The 25,365-nt window shown below is 35.7% G+C and overlaps 2 protein-coding genes across 9 annotated transcripts in view; one reads left to right on the forward strand and one right to left on the reverse strand.

The window, feature by feature from the left end:
• The first annotated feature begins 468 nt into the window (after positions 1-468).
• On the forward strand, positions 469-8,672 carry LOC128245080 (G1/S-specific cyclin-E-like). Of its 2 annotated transcripts, none has more exons than XM_052963292.1 (11): positions 469-573; positions 970-1,014; positions 1,136-1,217; positions 1,338-1,397; positions 1,865-2,179; positions 2,341-2,487; positions 2,644-2,739; positions 3,328-3,474; positions 3,949-4,060; positions 4,688-4,845; positions 5,664-8,672. In XM_052963292.1, exons 2-11 carry the CDS (start codon positions 980-982, stop codon positions 5,880-5,882), a joined length of 1,371 nt encoding a protein of 456 aa, XP_052819252.1. In that variant the 5' UTR covers positions 469-573; positions 970-979; the 3' UTR covers positions 5,883-8,672. The 2 variants fall into 2 exon arrangements, with proteins under 2 accessions (XP_052819252.1, XP_052819251.1); XM_052963291.1 differs by having other exon boundaries at positions 479-641.
• A 1,701-nt stretch (positions 8,673-10,373) lies between these two features.
• LOC128245077 (uncharacterized) overlaps positions 10,374-25,365 on the reverse strand; it is a 63,650-nt gene continuing 48,658 nt past the window's right edge. For all 7 annotated transcript variants that reach the window (XM_052963281.1, XM_052963280.1, XM_052963284.1 and 4 more), the window contains 9 exons: positions 25,107-25,182; positions 24,115-24,210; positions 23,586-23,729; positions 23,008-23,151; positions 18,838-18,947; positions 17,313-18,088; positions 16,566-16,670; positions 15,683-15,789; positions 10,374-11,796 (listed from right to left, as the gene is read on the reverse strand). In XM_052963281.1, the coding sequence (XP_052819241.1) occupies positions 11,713-11,796; positions 15,683-15,789; positions 16,566-16,670; positions 17,313-18,088; positions 18,838-18,947; positions 23,008-23,151; positions 23,586-23,729; positions 24,115-24,210; positions 25,107-25,182 (1,642 nt within the window). In that variant the 3' untranslated portion in view covers positions 10,374-11,712. The remainder of the gene's footprint in view (positions 11,797-15,682; positions 15,790-16,565; positions 16,671-17,312; positions 18,089-18,837; positions 18,948-23,007; positions 23,152-23,585; positions 23,730-24,114; positions 24,211-25,106; positions 25,183-25,365) is intronic.

Consider the following 25,365-nt stretch of genomic DNA (forward strand, 5'->3'; position numbering starts at 1 on the left):
AATAAGCTATACCCTTAGTAAAGGTTAAAAGGAAAAACTTCTTCAAAGTTGAACTATTATCAGGAAGTTTCCAATGTAGTATCAATGGAAAGAAAATGATTTTTCTACTTATTTATGAATTAAAGAAGTATAACAAGGCCATCCATTATCAAAAGTGAACCTCATTTCACTCAACTATTGTACAATTTAAACAATTTACGTATTTTTTGTGATTTTATTTCATACACAAAATGATATTTTGAATAAGCCCATATTTCCCGCTACATTTTCTATCAAACTAAAAAATAAAGGAATTTAAAAATAGTTTAACTTTAGATATTAATATAATTAAGATTTTAGTTTTATTTCAGATCATTTGCATTCAAGATTATAAACTTAAAGCATTTCCTTTATTAGTCTTCGGTAACATTCGTGGATCCGATCGCTTGGCGGGAGCGTCGTTCACTGGCCCCTCGTAACAGCTGATCCCGACAAAGAACCGTTGTGTGCTAGATTTATCAGTTGCGCCAATATCAGCTTGGGTGTCGGTGTGAAAAGTTAGAAAATGCCAGTAAATTATCAAAGATCGTGAAAGTGAGAACAACATAATTTATTTAGACTACTGTTTTACTTACGGAAAGTGGAATATAGATAAATATAAAGTTAGTTTGATTCTGTTTTAAATTGGAATCTTGGAGATAAATTTTGATCGTGTAACTACTTTAAAAAATGTGATGTCTTATTGAAAGCAACATCCATCGATGTACGATTTGAAACAATGCTTTTTGAATTTCATCTTTTGTATTTTTATAGTCTGCCAATTACCTTTGTTACACGACTTTCACCTGGGGCAAAAGTAATCGACTCGTCAGATAACATTTTGAACTGGACGAATGCACCTCGTGAATTCTGCAGATTTATAAAGTTTTCTTTCTCAATTAGTGATGAATTGTGCTAACAAATACCTTAATGTTAACTTTTTGTTTTAAGGATCAACTAAATGTGTGGACACAGCACCAAAATGTCAAGAAAAAGGTAAGACTTTTCAGATTTCTTTTTTGACACCTTGTGCGATATCCCGCCATTTTGATTTTGCAACTCTGCGAATAGGGCACTGAATATTTCGATAAGTACAAACTTTATTCTTCATTTTCAGCTCACGAATGTCTTCCAGATCGAAAACCAGTAATCAAGTGTCAATATGCAATAAAGTATCCAGAAAACGAAAAGCTGAAGAGGTATATTTTTGTCTTTGAAGTTGACCATTTTTGCGCCATTTCCGCTCGCTTTGTCCATTGTGAAATTGGTGGGTGGGGTATGAAAATAAAATTGTTTACAATTGTAAATTTGCTTTTCAGGAATTAGAAGGCGCAATGGAATGTAATAAGAGGAGACAGTCTCAGTCATTTAGAATAGAGGTAACGTTGATTTATTTTATTTTGTTAATATTGTTGATATTTTTCCCACGTTTTGTGGTTCATCTTGGTATTCGCAGTCGAAAATGTTGAATTCAATTTTCCACTACAAATTGTTCATTATAGATATATATTTTTGTTCAAAGCTTATTCTAGACCCCTATTTTCGAGAAGCAGCTCCTGTTGTATTTTATTATTGAAGTCCTAATGTTGTTTTTCACACCTTTTGTTGTGTGATGATTGCTTTGATCACATCTTTGTGGCTTTAATCTGCTGTAATCTGTGATCTCTTTAGAAGATTTCATCACCTTCACCTTTGCTTCTGTTTTCTTATGGGGCATATTTCTCAACAGGGCTTGAACAAAGCAGTTTTATTTAAACTAACAAAACCTAAGAATTTCTGACTTCTATCTGGATTTGGGATTAACTGCAACTATAAAAACCTTAATATACTAAAAAATCTGTTTCAGAACCAATGGGTTGCAATTTCGGAAACAACTGCTGTTACCACATGCTCAATAGTACCCAGTCCTGAATCATCTCCCAGCAGGCTAGATTTTACAAGTCATAAGCTTGGCTCTCATTTCCGATTCCAAAACTATTTCACGACACCTGTTGAGTTACGAGATTCACCACTACCTCAGTTAGACTGGGCTGACTCACGTCAAGTCTGGCAGACTATGTTACGGAAAGAACTGAACTATGTGCGAGATCAAAATTTGTTTGATAAACATCCAGCACTCCATGCAAGAATGAGGGCAATACTTCTGGATTGGTTAATAGAAGTAAGTCCCATCAGTAATGATACAGCATGTCTTAAAGTTTTAAAATAAATATAGAAAATTAAATGCATACTTGATGAAATGTTTGGATGACATCTAAAAGGTTGCTTTATCTTGAGCTCTGAACATACATTTTAGATATAAAATTTGCATTTTTTCTGCAGGTTTGTGAAGTGTATAAGCTACACCGCGAAACATTTTACCTGGCCACTGATTTCCTTGATCGATTCCTGACCACCCAGAGTAACATACTGAAACATCAGCTCCAGCTTCTCGGCATTACATGTTTATTTATTGCTGCTAAGCTTGAGGTAAAAAACAATCAAAATGTGGATTTAGAATGCTTAGATAAAATCTTATAAAGATGATGGAATATAAATGTACCTTAGATAAGATGCATGACTTGCTGTGAGGAGAACTGTTTTAACCTGTATAAAAATATTTATATTTGGTTGATTTTCTTCCAGGAAATCTACCCTCCTAAGCTGGTTGAGTTTGCCTATGTGACGGATGGGGCATGTACGGAAGATGAAATTCTTGACCAAGAACTCATCATTTTAAAGGTAAATTGCTTTTGGTGGTATTTATTTTTGGAAGTTAACTGACCATCCAGCCTGTTGTTGTTAAACAAGACAGGTAGGATGGTCCCATAAACAATTAATTGACAAACAAGCAAAATCATGAAGAACAAGTTATCAGTCGAACAAAAGCTGGCATATATTTATGATTTGTGACAGTGTAAGACTCAATTTCTGGTTCATTTATAACAAGGCTCCTTCATTTTTTGTTTGTTTCAAACACTTGTGTAAATTGGTCTTGTTCATCATTAGCCTTATTTCTATGCTGTTTGACGGAGCAAATTTTTTTTATTGAGATCTGATTTGTTCAGAGGTCAGTGGAAAAATACTATTTACACTACAGGGATGAGCCAGGCAGCCATTAAACAATGAGGTTGTTTAAAGGTACAAGATCAAAGCCTTGCACCACTCTATGAGAGACAACCAAAGCATCTGAGAGTGATCACATATCATTATATGTATATTGAAACATCCCAAATCATTAAATGTTTGGGTTACCTTCTTACAAACTTTTCTTCCTATTACTACCTGCACAAATAAAAAGTGACTAAGTTTCAAACTCGTACCTTCCAGGCTATCAAATGGGACTTGTCTCCTGTGACTGCAAACGGCTGGCTCAATGTCTACCTCCAAGTGTCGAACGCCGAACAGATAAGGGGCGGTGAACACGGCTTTGTCTTCCCACAGTACTCCTCACATGCATTTGTACAGATTGTGCGGGTAAGTGGGTTGTAGCTTTTACAGATATGGACAAGCAATGTTATCAAAACTGGTTTTGCCTAGAATATCTATTTGAAGTCTCAAAAATTAAACAAAGATTTCCATTGGCTAGAAATAGTACAAAAAAATTAACATCTCATAACATAGTTCCTTTGATAATGATAATCACAGACACTCTCTAAAGAAGACTTATAATTGATAAATCAGATTACTGCCGCTGTTTATGATTTATAAACTTCTTACAAGACTATTTCAAATCTTGAGTTATTTTGTAAATCTATCCATTGGTTCAACAGTTTTTTTTATCATTGTGGTGCTTCTCCATGTCAATTTTCATTTGTGAGACTGAGACTTAATGTGTTAAGATCAGACATCCACACAATGAATAATGATTTATTCTTGGACAATAGCCTTTAGTCATGTCTGGCTTTCTTTCCTATGAAGTGTTAATGTTCCCATGTCTTATGTTGACAGTTACTGGACCTGTGTATGCTGGATATTGAGAGCCTGCAGTTTCAGTACAGCGTCCTGGCAGCGGCCGCCCTCTACCATAACTCATCCAAGGAACTAGCACTTTCAGTCTCTGGTAAGTATTTGCATTCATGTTTTTTATTGAACAAAATACAATCAACATTTTCACACATAAGAAATACAGAAAATGTTCATGGCTGTCTATTTTCTTAAATTCATCAAACCAACTAAAACTGATGTCTGGTGCAAAACTCTGATTTCTCTGTCAGAAACTGTTGTAGTGTCAGGAGCCGTACCATATTTTTATGATCATTTATAGGAGATCATAATCTATCAATGGATGATTAAGACTGGTAAAATTGTCATTCTGAAATAAATACTTGAAAATCATTACTTTAGTATTCAATGATCAAGTATCTGAAACGAGTATTACTTTTATTGACCAAAGGGAGGTAGAACTTAAATGGTCAGAACCAGGAACAACAGTTTATAAATTACAAATTCACTTTTGGTGCCAAGGTTGACCCTTTTAGATCATGATCATTAGAACAATGTTGTATTGATAATTAAGCATGTAACTAGCTGTCAACCAGTTTAGTTTTGTGTACCGGTAGGTTAAAACAACAAGTAACTGGATTACAAACAGAAATACCAGAATTGATTAGATAACTGAAGGAAACTCCCATATGCTTATCGCTCTTAAAATGTTTAATCTATAATGATCATAATTATTGCCATGCAGGTTATAAATGGCTGGACATACTCCCATGTGTGCAGTGGATGGCTCCGTTTGCTGTGTCTGTCCGGGAACTGGGACAAACAGCAGTGAAATTCTTCCCTAACATCCAGTCAGAAGATTCCCACATCATACAAACACATGTTGTCGACATTCAGCTATTGGTAAGAGGAATTGTTATTGATGGAATGAGTTTAAGGATTCCAAAAGAAACACTGCTATCAACTTTCTGCTTTTTTTCTTCAAGTTTGCACTCAAATTGAGAAATATCTTTTTAATATTGTTTTTTTGGTACTGTATTTTATAGAAGAATTTTTTTTAGGTATTGTCATAGTCTTGGTTTTGTCATTGTGCAATGCATAAATACATAATACATACTTGAACGTCAAAAAACAAATGAAGTTATTCAATTAAATTCAAATGAAACTTGGTACACATGTTACCAGTGACAGAACATGTATACATATATAGCAAAGCCCATGACTCGAATAAAGTGACACTATCAAAAATCAATACACACACATGTATAACAAACATAAACTTTGAGTGATACACGTTCAACTAATTACTAAATTATGAATTTATGGAAAATATTAATTACTGATAACAAGATTGTAACCTTGTATCAATAGCTAAAAATGCAAAAATATTAAATGATTGGTGAGTGCTATAAGATTTACTGTTGTCTACTTTAGTCCAATAAGATAGAAATGACATGTTTTCTGCACCTTTCTTTCAAATTTAACCTCACTGTTCTTCATAAGAACCATTGTTTTCGACATTTATTCATCTTTTGTGGTATATCATAACAATTGTATTAATTGTGGTAAATCTTGTTTTGTAGTAAGAGAGCATCTTTAAATAATTGTTATGGCCCCTTTTTGACTGCAAAATAACAGACAAGAGGTGGCACACTCCACAGCACGCTTGTTTTTGATTGTGATAGAACTTTGATACTTATCATGGAATATTTCTGTTGCAGGAAAAAGCCCAGCTGCGTCGTGATGAGATTGTATTTGCTGACCAAGGAAGTCCGCCCGATCTTCAAGCCCAGGTGATCACACAGCTGACCCCGCCTAGCGACAAGAAAGGCAACATTTCCCCATTGTGCGAGAAGATCCGAGTTTCCCCATCCTGCGATGATAAGGAGAATTATATTCCCGCGTCACCTGAAACCCCGGATCTTACAGCACATAGCTGATGATCAGTTGTGTTAGAAAAGAATTTATTTATAACATAGTAGCATGATGGTATATTTATTTGTCCTCAGCGGTATTATGAATACAACATCTATCAGATGTTGTTTGGTGGATGATTTAAGATATTACAGGGAAAGAGTGAATTGGGAAGCAAGGCTTTGAAAAAGTTGTGGTGTTTAGAAGGACTTAAAATGAAGCCTTTTATATGTGTGTGTAGGAATTCTGCATTGAGTTTTTACTAGAAAATATTAAACCAGGAGATGTGTGAAAGCAATGATAGAAGGCAGTTAAAGGCCCTTCTAAATCTTGACATCTCAGTGCGATAGAAGTGAAGTGAAATAGAAAATTATAGAAACATTAAGCAGTGTAGTTGTTCATTTGAAAACGACCGATATTCGGTTTAAAACAAGTATACGCCAAAAACTTGTAATTACAATGTGAGGTTAATCCAAGAATGTACTAAGCGATGTTAAAGTGTTCAGGGTTCAGGTACCTTGTGGTGTTAACCCCACGATAATATGTCGATATATTTATTTCGGAAGCTACATATTTATATGGCCTTGCAATTCAGGAGATACAAAAATATATAAGGGCTCAGTTGTTGAGATTTGTTGTTTGCACTTGTTGAGGTTTCCATGGAAACCAATTTTGTGGTGATTTATTTATTATGATGGTTGCCCTTTCATATCTGTGTTCCAAGTGCCTCAAAATGGAAGCATTCAATGCTTTTGTGCCTTAAATTGTGTTCATCTTATTTCTTTTATTTAAAGAAATGTTTAAGCTGTTTGCACACGTATGAATTTTTAATCCTGTATTATTGTCCTATTTAATTCTTTATTTATATGTTTATGCCTCAAAATGGCTATGAAGAACCACAAAGTGTTCAGAGTTGAATATATTTTCGTACTATTTTTATTCTAATTTTATTTGAACCAAGTTTTATTGCTCATTTTTTGTATGTAATCTTGTCCTCTTTCATTGCTTTAAAAAAAAACAAAAAAAAAACTAGTCATTAACTTACCATGATGCCTTGTATAATAACATTTATACAATTGAAAAGACAAGATATTTTCATTTAAATTATTGTATTGATTTTTAGGACAACTGAACAAAGAACTGTACAGTTTATTCCACCTTCTATCAATATTGTCTCTGCCAAATGATTTTTTAAGTTCAGGCTAGAATTTGCATTGCCTTATAAACATTTTGGATATACCGATAAATTTATTAAATATATATTTGAATATATGCAATAATATTCATAATTAATTGAATGTTCACAAATGACTGTACAAAGTGTATTATATAACCATGGTATTGACCACATAGCTGTAACCTCACAACACAGTGTGCAATATGTTATGCCTATGAAAATATTAACAGAATATAACCAGTCACTTTCGTTTATAGATTGAAATAATTTATGATTTAGAGATAGTTGTTTTAACACTTGTGTGTATGTTTGCCTGTAGTGTCGGTAATCTATCTTAACAACCAATTTCCCCATTGTGTCTAATTTAGCTACCAGTACAAGGTTGCTTTACTATTTAATTATCAAAACGAAACTAAAAGATTCACTCTAGTGTACATTTCATGATTTTTTTATGTGAATTAGTATGTTAATGTTTACTTAAAACAAACACCTAGCCTGAAAGAGGTAAAGAAACTGATGCCTGGTCATTATCTACATTCCAACAACTTCATAGATTATCTATTCACTGATAAGTCCAAATTTTACAGAGCAAGTCAATGTAGCTACCCTATGAGGTGTATAACCCATTATCTTTGGTTAAGTGTCAACAATAACCCCAGTAGTTGAGGAGATGAAATGATGTTTTCTTGTTATTCAGTTTGTCAAGTACACATACAGACCATTACTGAAAACGAGGCAAACTCTAGTATATTGTCTTCTTCATTTGTAATTGGTGTGAAAGGTTTTTTATAAGATTTTCAAAATTATTTGTATTACTTAAAAATGGCCAGCTATACTGCAAAAGTTTACTGTTTACTTAGGCTTATCGATAAATGAATGAAGCATGATATATGATTTTGATTTTATAGGAAAACTATGGAATAAAATAAAGTTCTTGTTTTTGCTTATTGCTACATGTTCTATGTACCAAATTGTATTTGTTGCCAGTGAAAGTGCATATAGTACCACAACGCGTTCATTTGATACAGATGTGTTCAGTTTTTCTTTTGCATTCTTGATAAGTTCTATCATTTTGTCTTTCTTGAGATGTCAGATGTTTCATTTTTTTCATCACATTTTGACATCATTTGTACAGAATTCATTTAATGATCATTTTCTATATGGTATAACCATTCATGCTCACATTTCATTCCATCAAATTATAAATAAACTTCATACCAATATAATTATGCATAATTCAGATTAGGACATGTATACAAATACTACGAGCTGTAAGCATTGTTTAAACTTGTGTATATTGATGATTACAGAATAGAAAGTTTTATATTTTGAAACTTTTAATGAATTAATTGAAATATGTTATCGAATAAGGAGATAATAATACAAGATTCAAAGCTCAAATATTAGTCATAAAATGTCTCGGATGTGCCTTACACATGTAAGATTGATGGAGAAAAGGTTTCAACTGCGTCTGTTCATATGTGTTTTTAAAGTTCAAATCGTACAAGGTTTTAGATGGTAAATATTTTAAATGTCTGTGTTTTAGTTAATTTCAGGTTGTGTGTGATTTAGAAATTATATTTTAATTGAATGGTTTTAAATGATCCTAAATTATAACAATTGAATGAACTGTATATTGACCAACAACAAATAAAAATATCAAAATCTACTTGTGTGTGATCTTGTCGTGTTCTGGAGCTCCGAAGGCCGTGTATATGTCCACTCCATTTGAACTTCCTTAGATGAATGTGCTTTCATATTTTGATGAATGAAAGATCTTTAGCAGGCCCCAATTTCTCAAAACTTTTTAAGCTTAACAGGCTGAAGTAGCTTATGGTCTCTGTTGCTTGTCATCATTGGTGCAAACTGTTGTACTCGAGCAACCAGTGACCTGCTTATGGACGGACTTGATGGTCAATGGCCAGAAAGGGAAGTCCTGTATCCACACCCAGCAATCTAGCAAGGCCAGAACCAGAGATGTGTATCAGACCTGGGAGGCATAAGATCAATACAAGATACTTTTTTGTGTGCTCTGTAACTTGACCTCTTGAAGATATCGGTAGTGAATGTATATTTCACTTATACTTGTAGTACTATAAGTAGCATGCTTTATTGAAATAAAGCTGTAATTAAATTATTTGCATGCTACTTACTGCATGATAGGATCTGGCTTCCAGTTAAGGTTCTGGAAAAATGAACAAAAGGAACAAAATTGGAAAACACTCCAGGTACAAGCTGTGTTGTCAATAAGAACCGACTGCCGGCCAAAATAGACAGTTCAAATGGCAATTGGGCTGGTTCAAATTTCGAAAAATCAGTGAATTTTATGTACAATAAGTAGTAGCTGGTCGGTTACTTTACTATTTGAAACGGTTCAACCGAAACTTGTTGAGAACCCTGTACAAGATCGGATAATAATGCTCAATCATAGACTATGCTGTTACTTGGAACAGGTAGTCACATGAAATGTGCAACACATATTACCATAGATCCACAAGTGTAGCAATTCCTTTAATTCTGGCTATAATTATTTTGAAGTAATGCCCCTTAGCCAACTGAGAAGCATCAGCGATCTGCTCTAGTTATTCTAGTCTAGACAAAATCATGAGACCTTTATATCTTTGCCTACATTTTACTATTTGACCAATTTGCTTTTGTGTTCACTCACCTTTTGGAACTACACAATGTACCTGAAGGATTGAAAGTTTGATGTATAGAAAACAATATGAGAGCTCATGTTCCAGGGGGGTGTTTTTAGGGTCACTGTCACTCTACAGAGCCAGAGCTTTATAACACCTTAACCGCCCTTATAATTTGGATTTAATCTGGCACAAAAGTTAATGCATCAGACAATATGCAGAGCACTAGTCATATCAATTGATGTGACAGAATGAAGCTTCAATTGAATCAGACCACCCTCCAAAGATACCTACTTTGTTTAACAAAAGAACTAAGTAACTGTATCAAAGTCTGGTGAATTTGATTGTCCAGGGTTATCATGTCACTAGTAAATCTCTCCATTGGCTTAACAGTTATGAATACAATGTATTTATATCAGGGTGGTTCACATGATGTCAGTTGACATTGGGGTCAAAATCATTGTTCATGCCAGCTTAACTCTGAGAGAACTTGCAGGTTAAGTTAATATTTTTGCACACAAAGGTTCACCATTTGTGCTGTCATGCTAAAAACTATCATGAATGTTCCCACAAAGTCAGTGCGATGTCATGGTCACATTTTGGGGGTCAGAGGACAGAAAATCCTTTAATTCTCCTTTCACTTTGTATCAATTTTTCATAAAATAAGACTTTTTATCTATATATTATTTATTAATGTCATATTAATAACATGAACTGGATTATTTTTTATTAAGAAGACAAATATAAATTAAAATTTTATCACAGTTTAACAACAGATGCAACAATGCAATAACAAAAGTGACTTATCTAATGCATACACAGGTCTATCACAACCTGTAATAAAACAATACATTCTCACATTTTTACATCATAAAAAGTTACAAAAATGGAAGTTCAACAATATGGAAAAGATTCAGATCAAATCAGTTCTTTGTTATTTATACAATGTCATGTATTTAGTTGGTAAGGTAAATAAGTTTCAGCTTCAGAAGAGTCTGTTTGCTGTTGCCCTCTAAGTGTACATGATTTATATAATTGTGTACATAAGTCTTCAGAGAGGTTGCAAAACATGACATGCAGAACTGGTCTTTAGCGAAAACTATCTTTCCACATGTACCAGTTGCCTCTGCCATAAATGCTTCCTCCTGATATTGGAGATGTCATTATTGTTCCTCTTGTATGAATTTACTCATTTACCCATTACTGTATTTCTTGATCACAAATTAAAACCTGTGTCCTGGATATGATTATACCTTTCAACTTGTACAAAGTACACCTACCTAGATGATGTAGCACTCCGAAATAAGTTCACATATACAAGAAGATTTACAAGTACCGTTTCACAATAAGAAAATATTAAAGAATTCTTGAGGCTAATACAGACCATGTATTGTTTGAATAATAAACTGCTAATATAAGTGTTCAACAGATTAAACATACAACTGCCAATTTTCTAACTACAATGTTAACAGATCTTCAAGTAATGAATTTTACATTAACTCCTTTTAGAAATCAATGGTAATAAATGCGTTATCAAAATGAATAATTTGCAATTAGAACATTTATTCTAGCTACTACATTGCTTTGTCAGTGGATTATATGTATGTTTCTTTCAAAAATGTCTGCACCCTCAAAATGCCGCAGTTTATAAACATCCGTCACTTATTCATGCATATTCCTTTAAATCTAAACACTAATCTATTTTGTCTGGTGTTTTCATACATTGGTGTTCAGTATTAAATTTGAAAATTCATAAAATTTTATGTTCAACACATTTGTTCACATATACACTCCGTAAGTTGAACTGGTTGATATTTGGTTCAGAGCTTTCCAAAAATGAGGCAAATCATGAATATCTGTCGAATAATGATATAATCCATGAAAGATTGATTGTTATTTGGTATATTGCTTCACAAAGACAATATTATCTAAATGCCATCTTTCATGAATGTTTGTCATATAAATTATGTTTCAATAAAAAAAAGTTGATATTTGGTATGACGCTGCACAAGGTCTGTGTCCACTATATGCCACCTGTCATCAATGCGCATCACGCTGATGTTCTTTAACCTTTCTGTGCAGATGGCAGCCAATCAGTCGCTTCATCGGTACATAGCGACCAGTCTGAAACAGAGAAATGTGAGTGTAAATGTTTTATAGCGTAACGGATCATAGCGACCAGTCTGAAACAGAGAAATGTGTGTGAGCGTTGTAGCGTAACGGAACATAGCGACCAGTCTGAAACAGAGAGATGTGTGTGAACGTTGTAGCGTAACCGATCATAGCGACCAGTCTGAAACAGAGAGATGTGTGTGAACGTTGTAGCGTAACGGATCATAGCGACCAGTCTGAAACAGAGAGATGTGTGTGAGCGTTGTAGCGTAACGGATCATAGCGACCAGTCTGAAACAGAGAAATGTGTGTGAACGTTGTAGCGTAACGGATCATAGCGACCAGTCTGAAACAGAGAAATGTGTGTGAACGTTGTAGCGTAACGGAACATAGCGACCAGTCTGAAACAGAGAAATGTGTGTGAGCGTTGTAGCGTAACGGAACATAGCGACCAGTCTGAAACAGAGAAATGTGTGTGAGCGTTGTAGCGTAACGGATCATAGCGACCAGTCTGAAACAGAGAGATGTGTGTGAACGTTGTAGCGTAACCGATCATAGCGACCAGTCTGAAACAGAGAGATGTGTGTGAACGTTGTAGCGTAACGGATCATAGCGACCAGTCTGAAACAGAGAGATGTGTGTGAACGTTGTAGCGTAACGGAACATAGCGACCAGTCTGAAACAGAGAAATGTGTGTGAGCGTTGTAGCGTAATGGAACATAGCGACCAGTCTGAAACAGAGAGATGTGTGTGAGCGTTGTAGCGTAACGGATCATAGAGACCAGTCTGAAACAGAGAGATGTGTGTGAGCGTTGTAGCGTAACGGATCATAGCGACCAGTCTGAAACAGAGAGATGTGTGTGAGCGTTGTAGCGTAACGGAACATAGCGACCAGTCTGAAACAGAGAAATGTGTGTGAGCGTTGTAGCGTAATGGAACATAGCGACCAGTCTGAAACAGAGAAATGTGTGTGAACGTTGTAGCATAACGGAACATAGCGACCAGTCTGAAACAGAGAAATGTGTGTGTGTAAATGTAAAAGTGTAACGAAATATGATATTTATAAAGGACCTTGGACATTATCTATATGGGTTTGCTTAGGAAATTTAGAGCATGTACATGTATATGCATTTTTTTTTTTTAAAGTTACCTTATATATTCAAGGCTATGTTTCCCACCTGTTTATGTTATTTTCTGCATCCATGAACAATTACCTCTCATTTTTTATTGATAAAAACACACGGTTGCATGTTTCATAATTTATTAAATAGATGACATAGTTTTGAAGGAATAACCACATTACGGTATTCATTAAACATTTCATTTATAAACATAGGTTTATGTTATAAAACACGAATTTAAATTAATTTGGTCATGCATACTATTTGAGGGACCATTCAAGTTTTTTAGGGTCAGTCATCGACAAATATAATTTAGCGTAAAATGTGAACAAAATGTTTTTAACCATTATCAAACATAATCAAAAGTTGAAAATGAAAACTCTGTAACAGAAAATGCTCTTTTTTGCCAAAATAGCGATGCTTTTGAAAATTGAATAGTTTTTGGCTTAAATTATCACCATTCTGTTCAAATGAGTACCTGCCAGCTGCTGTTTGGTGTTCTTTTGGTATTACATATATAAAACCAACCTTATAGTCATGAATGTTTTTTAGATGTAAAATAGTTATTTTTAGGAATATAAAACAATGGATCACATGCAGAACAAGAGGGCCATGATGGCCCTAAAATGCTCACCCAAGCAATGGGCCACAACTCTGTGATAAAGCATTAATAAAAATGTTGTAATTTAGACATCTTTACTGATGACAATGCCTTGTTTTATATTTTTTCAAAGCAAAACAGAAAGTCAGCCATTTTAATGTTGCTGTTGATCAATCTCAATGCCTTGTTGTATTTTTGTAGAGGGTCATGCAATGAAGCTTCCTGTAAAGTTTCAGTGAATTTGGCCTGGTAGTTTCAGAGATGTTTTTTAAAGCAAAACAGGAAGATGGCCAGATTGTTGTTCTTGTTGATCAATTGCGACCCCTTGTTGTATTTTTGTAGTAGGTTACCCAAGGAAGCTTAATGTAAAGTTTCATTGAATTTGGACTGGTAGTTTTAGAGGAGATGTTTTTTTAAAGCAAAACAGGAAGTTGGCCATTTTGTTCTTGTTGTTGTTGATCAATCATGACCCCTTATTATATATTTGTAGAGGGTCACCCAAGGAAGCTTCCTGTAAAGTTTCATTGAATTTGGACCGGTAGTTTCAGACGAGATGTTTTTAAAAGCAAAACAGGAAGTCAGCCATTTCATTGTTGTTGCTGCTGTTGTTGTTTTTGTTGTTGATCAATCATGACCCCTTATTATATATTTGTAGAGGGTCACCCAAGGAAGCTTCCTGTAAAGTTTCATTGAATTTGGACTGGTAGTTTCAGACGAGATGTTTTTTAAAGCAAAACAGGAAGTCAGCCATTTCATTGTTGTTGCTGCTGTTGTTGTTTTTGTTGTTGATCAATCATGACCCCTTATTATATATTCGTAGAGGGTCACCCAAGGAAGCTTCCTGTAAAGTTTCATTGAATTTGGACTGGTAGTTTCAGACGAGATGTTTTTTAAAGCAAAACAGAAAGTCAGCCATTTTGTTCTTGTTGTTGTTCATCAATTGTAACCTCTTGTTGTATTTTTGTAGAGGGACACCCAAGGAAGCTTCATGTAAAGTCTTATTTAATTTGGACTGGTAGTTTTAGAGGAGATGATTTTTTTAAAGCAAAAAAGGAAGTTGGCCATTTTGTTTATGTTGTTGTTGTTGTTGATTAATCGTGACCCCTTGTTGTATATTTGAAGAGGGTCACCCAAGGAAGCTTCCTGTGAAGTTTCATTGAATTTGGAGTGGTAGTGTCAGAGGAGATGTTTTTTTAAAGCAAAACAGAAAGTCAGCCATTTTGTTCTTGTTGTTGTTCATCAATTGTAACCTCTTGTTGTATTTTTGTAGAGGGACACCCAAGGAAGCTTCATGTAAAGTCTAATTTAATTTGGACTGGTAGTTTTAGAGGAGATGATTTTTTTAAAGCAAAAAAGGAAGTTGGCCATTTTGTTTATGTTGTTGTTGTTGTTGTTGATTAATCGTGACCCCTTGTTGTATATTTGAAGAGGGTCACCCAAGGAAGCTTCCTGTGAAGTTTCATTGAATTTGGAGTGGTAGTGTCAGAGGAGATGTTTTTTTAAAGCAAAACAGGAAGTCAGCCATTTTGTTGTTGCTTTTGTTGTTGTTGTCGATCAATCATAACCCCTTGTGGTATATTTGTAGAGGGTAACCCAAGGAACCTTCCTGTAAAGTTTCATTGAATTTGGAGTGGTAGTGTCAAGGGAGAAGTATTTTAAAGCAAAACAGGAAGGCAGCCATTTTGTTCTTGTTGTTGTTAATCAATCATAACCCCTTGTTGTATTTTTTGTAAAGGGACACCCAAGGAAGTGTCTTGTGAAGTTTCATTGAATTTGGCCATGTTGTTTCAGAGGAGATGTTTTTTAAGCAATTGTGGACGGATAGACGGACGGACAGACGGACAACGGACAAAGACAGATCACAATAGCTCACCTCGAGCACTTTGTGCTCTGGTGAGCTAAAAAAGCAAGCCTCATCTGATAGTATTACTCAGAACAATTTAAACTTGATTTTTATAAATGCAGCATATATTGCCTTTAAAAAAAGAGAGCTGAATATGTCAATGCCCGGTTGCATAGGGAACAACTCATCAATTGAAGCCTCACTGAGTGATGACACTTGCTATACTTAGAAATTACAGACTTCTAGTTTGAGTGTAATACTTTGAACTACCTAACTGTGAAAACAAACATACTTAAGCTGAACTTATTTTTAATAATCTTTCTTAAGAGTTACCTTAACATTGAGCACGGAAGTCAGGTCTCGCAGTTTGTAGAATTTGCCCTGGTCTCCTGGAGTGTACATCAGTCGCTTCCCTTTGTAAGTCCCATCTGTGTCACCCACTATAATGGCAAAATGTAACACTTGAACATTTTCAGCACATGTCAGAAAGGAATTGTGTTTTCTCTAAAAGCAGTCAGATCAATCAACAGGCCTTCCAGCAGCCACTAACAAAAAAGTAGGAAAAAAGTAGGAGGTTTTCCGACAAAAATGAAGGAAATAGTAGGAATATTTTTTACAAAAAAGTAGGAAAAGTAGGAAATATTTTTGGTTAAATATGATGTAATTATTAATAGCTATTAACTTAACTAGGAGATGTTTTTAATGCAAAATCATACCATTCTATATGCCACATTGAATATTTTAGTGAATGATGCTTGGTCGGTTTCTGTTGCTGAACTGTGTGGGTGAAAAGATGATGCACGTCAAAGTGGAACATGTTGCCACACCTTTCAACAACAGAAAGCAGCCAGTTTGATATTTTTTGTTCATTTTCTGCAATTAAAACTAGCACAAAGATCAAACTTTAATATTTTTGCGGACTTTATTTTCAAAAAAGTAGGAATAGTAGGAGTTTTTTAGAAAAAAGTAGGAAGCTGTTAAAAAAGTAGGAAAAGGTAGGAACGCTGGAAGGCCTGAATCAATGAATAATTCTGATGGTATCTCTAGCTACTTCAATATTTATCGATTAAATCTCTGACCTAATACTGATGCACAGACTTGAACATTTTATCAAAAGATGCAAATCTAATGTCTTCTTTAAAAGAATGGCATTACTTAATCTATAAGAGTAAATCTTTGCATTATAATGGAATGTCCTACAAAGTAGGAAGCGTACCCTGCTCGTCCATTCTAATGCCTGCATGTATACGAGCATCATATTTGTCTGGATTCAATTTGCCAACAAACTTCACAATGCCTGTGTAGTTTATGGGCTTGAGCACTGAAAAACAAAAAAGTTATACCCTGTAATTCTGTCAAGCTATCTGCAGGATATGAAGTATAGATGAAAGAACAGTGACAATATTTTAGACACTCCAGTTTTCTCATTTGTCCAAGGCGTATGACTCTAAAATTGTTATAACCAGGGTGATGGACATAATGCTAGACACATATCTCTAGATATGTCATTTATAACATGCCCAATATCTTCAGTGTTTTTTTCCCACTTTTAAGGGAATGGTGATGGCTCCCTTTAATAGGGGAAAAATAACTTTGTTCTGGCAAAAAGGGGAAACATACTAATATGATTCATATAGTGTTAAACTTGTTTTTAAACCTTTTTATTCAACAAAACTATCAAAATATTCATAAATGGCTACACTTGCTAAATTTTTAGTGTTAAAAAGAATAAATAACTTTTTGATAGAGGGTATTTGAAGGGGGAAAATATACTTTTTCAGGAGGGGATTGGAGCCAAATTTTGACCTTAAAAGCTGAAATTTAGTTGTTTATAGGTAAAAGAGCAGTTTTTGTACAATGCCCAAGTCAACAATGACACCAGGGCCATACTTATACCATAATCATTTGTCTTAAAGATAGGTTTAAAAAATAGTCTTCAAATAAAACAAAGTGCAGCAATCACCTCTTTTCTTGCCATATTTTGGAGGTTTCTGTGGACAGCTGATCAGCACTCTGTCACCAACATTTACAACTTCTGCCATAAGAACGTCCCTGTCACGAGCATTCATACTCCGAAGTGTTGCCTCACTGTCTGCAGTTAACTCATCCTCACAATCAGAATCAGACGAGCTAATTGACTCGACCTCTGTAGTTGTGGTAGTAGAATGCAGTCTGATATGCCCATTCTGTCTAGCATTAGTTGAGTTAACAGTGGTGCCCGACCTTTCACTCGAAGACACGGAATCGTCCATACCTATGAGGTTATAATCCATGGTGGGTTTTATTTTCGGACTTGAGCTACTCTGATGTTTATTACTAGGGTCTGTTTTGTTGGACACATGATTGTACCTTGGACTTTCTAAACGATCATAATCAAACGATTTCCTAGGTAACGGTTTTGTGTACACTTTATGTGCCTCCCGGAATGAGGAGGTCTTATGCACCGTTACCGGCGTTTTTCTTCCAGAAGTAGGAGCAGCAGACACCGGTCTTTTACGTTTGTCTGTTCCATCATTTTCCACAATCACAGAATGCATAAATCTATGGTGACTGTTCCCGTTCTGCATGTTGCCATTGACGACCACTTGGTTACCGTCTGCATCGTACCCATATGGTTGGTGGTTGACGTTGATGTCACGGTGGTGGGCAGATCTGTGCCCTGGTGTGGAGCTCCGATATTGACCCGGTGGTGCTGACACGGAGCGGAAATCACCATCAGGAGTTGACACACCAATAGATCTGTAGAAATACATGATCACATATTAATGGGGATCAATTTGTCAAGGCTTTCATATAGAGGATCATAGTGTGTTTTAGTGTAATATCATCTTTTTCATGAGTGGCTTTGCCATGAGTGAAATATTTACTCTTTGTGTTCACAAGGTGAAATATATTGTGATCTTCAAGTAAAACAAACAATTTTCTTTTTTTATTATATGTCTAAACCCGATATAAAATCGCAATAAATTGTTTTTTAGAAAAGCATGCCAAATTGTACGCGTATATTTTTGGAAATTAAGTCATTGAAATTGTGACACAGCCCTTTGCGTGCTGACAGTTGATTTGGAAGTGAGAGTGGGCTACGATTTAAAACAGTGAAACATATTAAATGGTTATTTTGCTGTTAGAAACAGTGAAATATCGATCTTATTTCTCTGATGGATCTCTATAAATCACTGGATAACATAAAGCATATAAATGCAGAACTTTTTTCACTGATTTTGGATAACCACATTGGTCATTTTAGTCAATAAAGTTGATATAAACATTGATATGTAAAGCACATTGTAAAGCATTTGCATGACAAAATAAGGTGACCAAAAGTTACATTAATGGCATTAGTATTTTGTGAATGTACATCTACCATTTATACAATCATGAATGAAGTGTTTTATTTATAGCATTTATGGATATGATAACTTTCCCATATCATAGTTCTTTCAAAGAACAGCTGCTCGTCCAAGTCAAGATAACACTGCCATCCCTACCTGGACCCTGCTAGCGAAGGTATCTCTGTGCCGCTCAGTCGATCCAGTATATGCTGAATCCTCTGGACCTGCTCATCGTCCAATGTGTCATTCAACACACTGATAATCTCCTGGAATATCACAGGAACAATGCATCAGACACTAGTACACTTCATGGAATATCACATGAACAATGCATCAGACACTAGTACACTTCATTGAATGTCACACAAACAATGCATCAGACACTAGTACACTTCATGGAATATCACACAAACAATGCATCAGACACTAGTACACTTCATTGAATGTCACACAAACAATGCATCAGACACTAGTACACTTCATTGAATGTCACACAAACAATGCATCAGACACCAGTACACTTCATGGAATATCACACAAACAATGCATCAGACACCAGTACACTTCATGGAATATCACATGAACAATGCATCAGACACCAGTACACTTCATGGAATATCACACAAACAATGCATCAGACACCAGTACACTTCATGGAATATCACACAAACAATGCATCAGACACCAGTACACTTCATGGAATATCACACGAACAATGCATCAGACACCAGTACACTTCATGGAATATCACACGAACAATGCATCAGACACTAGTACACTTCATTGAATGTCACACAAACAATGCATCAGACACTAGTACACTTCATGGAATATCACACAAACAACGCATCAGACACTAGTACACTTCATGGAATATCACACAAACAACGCATCAGACACTAGTACACTTCATGGAATATCACACAAACAACGCATCAGACACTAGTACACTTCATGGAATATCACACAAACAACGCATCAGACACTAGTACACTTCATTGAATGTCACACAAACAATGCATCAGACACTAGTACACTTCATGGAATATCACACAAACAACGCATCAGACACCAGTACACTTCATGGAATATCACACAAACAATGCATCAGACACCAGTACACTTCATGGAATATCACACAAACAATGCATCAGACACTAGTACACTTCATGGAATGTCACACAAACAATGCATCAGACACTAGTACACTTCATGGAATGTCACACAAACAATGCATCAGACACTAGTACACTTCATGGAATATCACACAAACAATGCATCAGACACTAGTACACTTCATGGAATATCACACAAACAATGCATCAGACACTAGTACACTTCATGGAATATCACACAAACAATGCATCAGACACTAGTACACTTCATGGAATGTCACACGAACAATGCATCAGACACTAGTACACTTCATGGAATATCACACAAACAATGCATCAGACACTAGTACACTTCATGGAATGTCACACAAACAATGCATCAGACACCAGTACACTTCATGGAATGTCACACAAACAATGCATCAGACACCAGTACACTTCATGGAATGTCACACAATCAATGCATCAGACACCAGTACACTTCATGGAATGTCACACAAACAATGCATCAGACACCAGTACACTTCATGGAATATCACACAAACAATGCATCAGACACCAGTACACTTCATTGAATGTCACACAAACAATGCATCAGACACTAGTACACTTCATGGAATGTCACACAAACAATGCATCAGACACTAGTACACTTCATGGAATGTCACACAAACAATGCATCAGACACTAGTACACTTCATGGAATGTCACACAAACAATGCATCAGACACTAGTACACTTCATGGAATGTCACACAAACAACGCATCAGACACTATACAGTTCATGGAATATCACACAAACAACGCATCAGACACAAGTACAGTTCATGGAATATCACACAAACAATGCATCAGACACAAGTACAGTTCATGGAATATCACACAAACAACGCATCAGACACTAGTACAGTTTATGGAATATCACACAAACAATGCATCAGACACTAGTACAGTTCATGGAATATCACACAAACAATGCATCAGACACTAGTACAGTTCATGGAATATCACACAAACAATGCATCAGACACAAGTACACTTCATGGAATGTCACACAAACAACGCATCAGACACTATACAGTTCATGGAATATCACACAAACAACGCATCAGACACTATACAGTTCATGGAATATCACACAAACAACGCATCAGACACAAGTACAGTTCATGGAATATCACACAAACAACACATCAGACACAAGTACAGTTCATGGAATATCACACAAACAACGCATCAGACACAAGTACAGTTCATGGAATATCACACAAACAATGCATCAGACACAAGTACAGTTCATGGAATATCACACAAACAACGCATCAGACACTAGTACACTTCATGGAATATCACACAAACAACGCATCAGACACTAGTACACTTCATGGAATGTCACACAAACAATGCATCAGACACTAGTACACTTCATGGAATATCACACAAACAATGCATCAGACACTAGTACACTTCATGGAATGTCACACAAACAATGCATCAGACACTAGTACACTTCATGGAATGTCACACAAACAATGCATCAGACACTAGTACACTTCATGGAATGTCACACAAACAATGCATCAGACACTAGTACACTTCATGGAATGTCACACAAACAATGCATCAGACACTAGTACACTTCATGGAATGTCACACAAACAACGCATCAGACACTATACAGTTCATGGAATATCACACAAACAACGCATCAGACACTAGTACACTTCATGGAATGTCACACAAACAATGCATCAGACACAAGTACAGTTCATGGAATATCACACAAACAACGTATCAGACACTAGTACAGTTTATGGAATATCACACAAACAATGCATCAGACACTAGTACAGTTCATGGAATATCACACAAACAATGCATCAGACACTAGCACACTTCATGGAATATCACACAAACAATGCATCAGACACTAGTACAGTTCATGGAATGTCACACAAACAACGCATCAGACACAAGTACAGTTCATGGAATATCACACAAACAACGCATCAGACACAAGTACAGTTCATGGAATATCACACGAACAATGCATCAGACACAAGTACAGTTCATGGAATATCACACGAACAATGCATCAGACACAAGTACAGTTCATGGAATATCACACAAACAATGCATCAGACACTAGTACACTTCATGGAATGTCACACAAACAATGCATCAGACACAAGTACAGTTCATGGAATATCACACAAACAACGCATCAGACACAAGTACAGTTCATGGAATATCACACAAACAATGCATCAGACACAAGTACAGTTCATGGAATATCACACAAACAACGCATCAGACACAAGTACAGTTCATGGAATATCACACAAACAATGCATCAGACACCAGTACACTAGTATAAACATGTGCATGTACAAATATCAATACAACCTCTGTGGTACAGCAGCTTGCTCAACAAACAGAATACCAGGCTGAACGACCAACCTTTTTATATATCCAATTAGAATTTCCCTTTCAGGGGGTGACAGGAGCATAATCATTTTATTTTTTCATTGGAACAATTTCATCACCCCATGGACATTTTTTTAATGGAATCAGGCTTATTTATAACATCATTTTTATTCAAGTTCAGACTGGTCTGAACCATTTATGAGCACCAGACTGTTGTCTGTATAGGAAAATATAAAACCTTTCACTTTTGAATACAAACACTTTGGATATATTGAGGGACTTTTGTTCTCTGAGTGACAAGATCCTTTTACTGCACATAAGTTGGCTCAGTGACTTGCCTTTACATAACACAGTCAATATAAATGGTATGGAGTATTTATCCTGTACCTAATTCTTTATAATAATGAAAGGTAAACATCACCTTGGAAAGATCCTGAGGCCTGATTCAATAAAGATTGTACAAGATCTTGGTCATTCAATGAAATATCATGAGTCATATTTTTCGTTATTTTGCTACATATCTGTGTGAAAAGAACATTAGCCAGTAATGAAAATGAACACAAAGTTGAGGAAATAAAATAAATGAACTTGTTGCAATTTGCAATGTTTTTACATATTTAAGAATACTGATCAGAAGATCCTAAATAAAACTGGACGCATGGCTTTTGTCCTCTGAGTGACCAAAAAGTCTTGTCTCTTAAGAGACTGAACTTAACAAATTGTTCCCATTACTCACTACATTATGATGAAAAACAGTACACTGGGTTATTGAATGTATTGTCACCTTGGAGAGGTCCAGGGCTTTTGTCCTCTGTGTGACCAGGTAGTCTTTCCCGCACATGAGGTGCTTTAGCGACTGGACCTCGTATTGACTCACTGCCAAATCATCTTTTAAAAGCTGGGTCTGCGATACATCATGCTCCGTTTGCTAACAAGGAAAAGAGACAGAATTAATACTCAGTATCGAATGACTGCCTTGGCGTAGAACACAAGCTTTAACGCTCTGCATACCGATACCACATGCCTGCCTCACACATGAATTTACTACAAGTTTGGCAAATAAAATAACAACAACAAAGACATGATATCTTACCCATCACTGTTTTATTGTACTATTAAGGATTGATTTATCTTGGTAAAACTTATGGTAGTCAATCTCTGTATTAAGCTGTTTGCGTTGATTCCTGACCAAAATTGCATTCAATCATTTATGATAAAATTGAATTAACACGAGTCATATTACTGTGAACAAAATAATGATTACGAAGATATAACATAAGGACCAGAACGTTTCCTTTGCAAAATCATCAGAAACTACTAAAATGCACCTTACCATAGCAGGTACATAAGACAAAGTCTTACCCTGATAGTGTCCTTGTATTCCCGGACTGTTTTCCTCGCTGCAGCCAGTAATGCATTCTTATCGTTGATATGTTTCTTAAAGTTGCCTATTTCATCCTCACACTCCTTGATTGTGTCCTTCAAGCGTGGTATCGTCTCCAGATTCTAGAAAAGAAAACAATACAGAAGGTAGGACCACAAGTACCAGTGAAATACCTATACTTTCCTCATGTCTTCACTTATACAGTAAGGTGATGAGCCCGACAGGGGTGACACTCTGTCAGGCTCCAGGCTTGAGGTCAGGCTGTGAGACACAGGTACAAAACTCACTGGTGTTTTCCATTGTTGAACTTACCTTTTTGTCAAATATTTTGTAAGCATGTTATCTAAAGATTTTGTAATTAAACATTTCACCTGCAATCTTTAACTTTACATATGAGATGTGTGACCCATAATATTTTAATTCCAATACTGCAACCTTATCCTAATGATTCCCTCCCTTGAATCCTGCTTAAGTTGTTACCATAATGTAACTGTTGTAAGTCCATACCTTTTCAATGTTCTCGTTCTTCATGATCTCATGGCGGACCTGCACCTTCATATCTTCCATTTTCTCTTCCATCTCCTCTATTCGTTTGTTGTCCGCCTAGAAAGGGATAGAAAGTCTACGTTATACCTGGGTGACCATTTCCTTCTGAATCAGTAGCAGTTATGAACCTAGGTGAGATATTCAACAGAGCACTACTCCTGTCTTGGGTACATTAAATCCTAGGATACTTTATGAACAGTCCCCTGAGTTCCAAGTTATTCACCTACATTTAAGGCTCTTAACTGACATAACTGCTTAATCAATGTTACCTTGTCAAAATATATCAATATTTATAATAATATTAATAACTGATCTATGAAACGTTATCATCACTGGGTGGGGTTTAAAACAGACCATGAAACCTAATGGTGTGTAACTATTTTTCTCAACCTCCTCTCAACATCATTTTAGTTCATTTGAGCTCATTCTGAAGACTGTGAGATATATGATAATATGAATCAATTAAATTTCAAGTCTAATCGCTGGGTAGAAACCAGTTCATTGTTTATTTGGAGATGTCAAGAGAATATGCATGTGGTGGAGCTCAAATCCACAACCAGCCATGTGTTCAGCAAACATGTTTGCCGCGAACATTTGCTGTTTGGTTCCCTTCTTGCAGTATATGTGCTTCTACCACAGGACCACTCTCACCCTCATTTCTATTGTGTCACCATTTAAGCATGGCAGTCACATAGGAACTACTTTGTTTGGTGTAGTCATCATGTCTGCATTGTCATACGTTTGGTGTCTGACCAGTAACCTTTAACTGGCTTGAAAGAGTCTTCGAATGTGTTATTATCCTTGTTCAGGTTCAGTAGATGACCCCTATTGATTTTGGGTCAAAAGGGTGAGGGTCATGGTATCCACGACTAGAAAAAAACTGTAAGCGCTCCCAACAGGCAACACATCTGATTCACAGAATATAAGATAACAAAGAAGAAGTTTTTACTCACATCAATCTGTCTATTCAGGTCGTCCACCTCTTGGTGTAGCCGTTTGATTTCAGCATCTCGAACTTTCACCTGGTTCCTGTAATAAATATAACAATAATGCAACATGTATGTTCATCTTTCAATGACTTCAAATGTGGAATACAATCACTGGTAACTTAAAATTAATTCCTCAAATAAATTAAATGACCAACACATTTCTGGATATACATGTACATTGCTCACCAGATCCTTCAAGTGGTCTGAACAAGTAATGATTTAA

The sequence above is a fragment of the Mya arenaria genome, chromosome 8 (assembly GCF_026914265.1).
Source record: "Mya arenaria isolate MELC-2E11 chromosome 8, ASM2691426v1".
In the NCBI taxonomy this organism is placed as follows: domain Eukaryota; kingdom Metazoa; phylum Mollusca; class Bivalvia; order Myida; family Myidae; genus Mya; species Mya arenaria.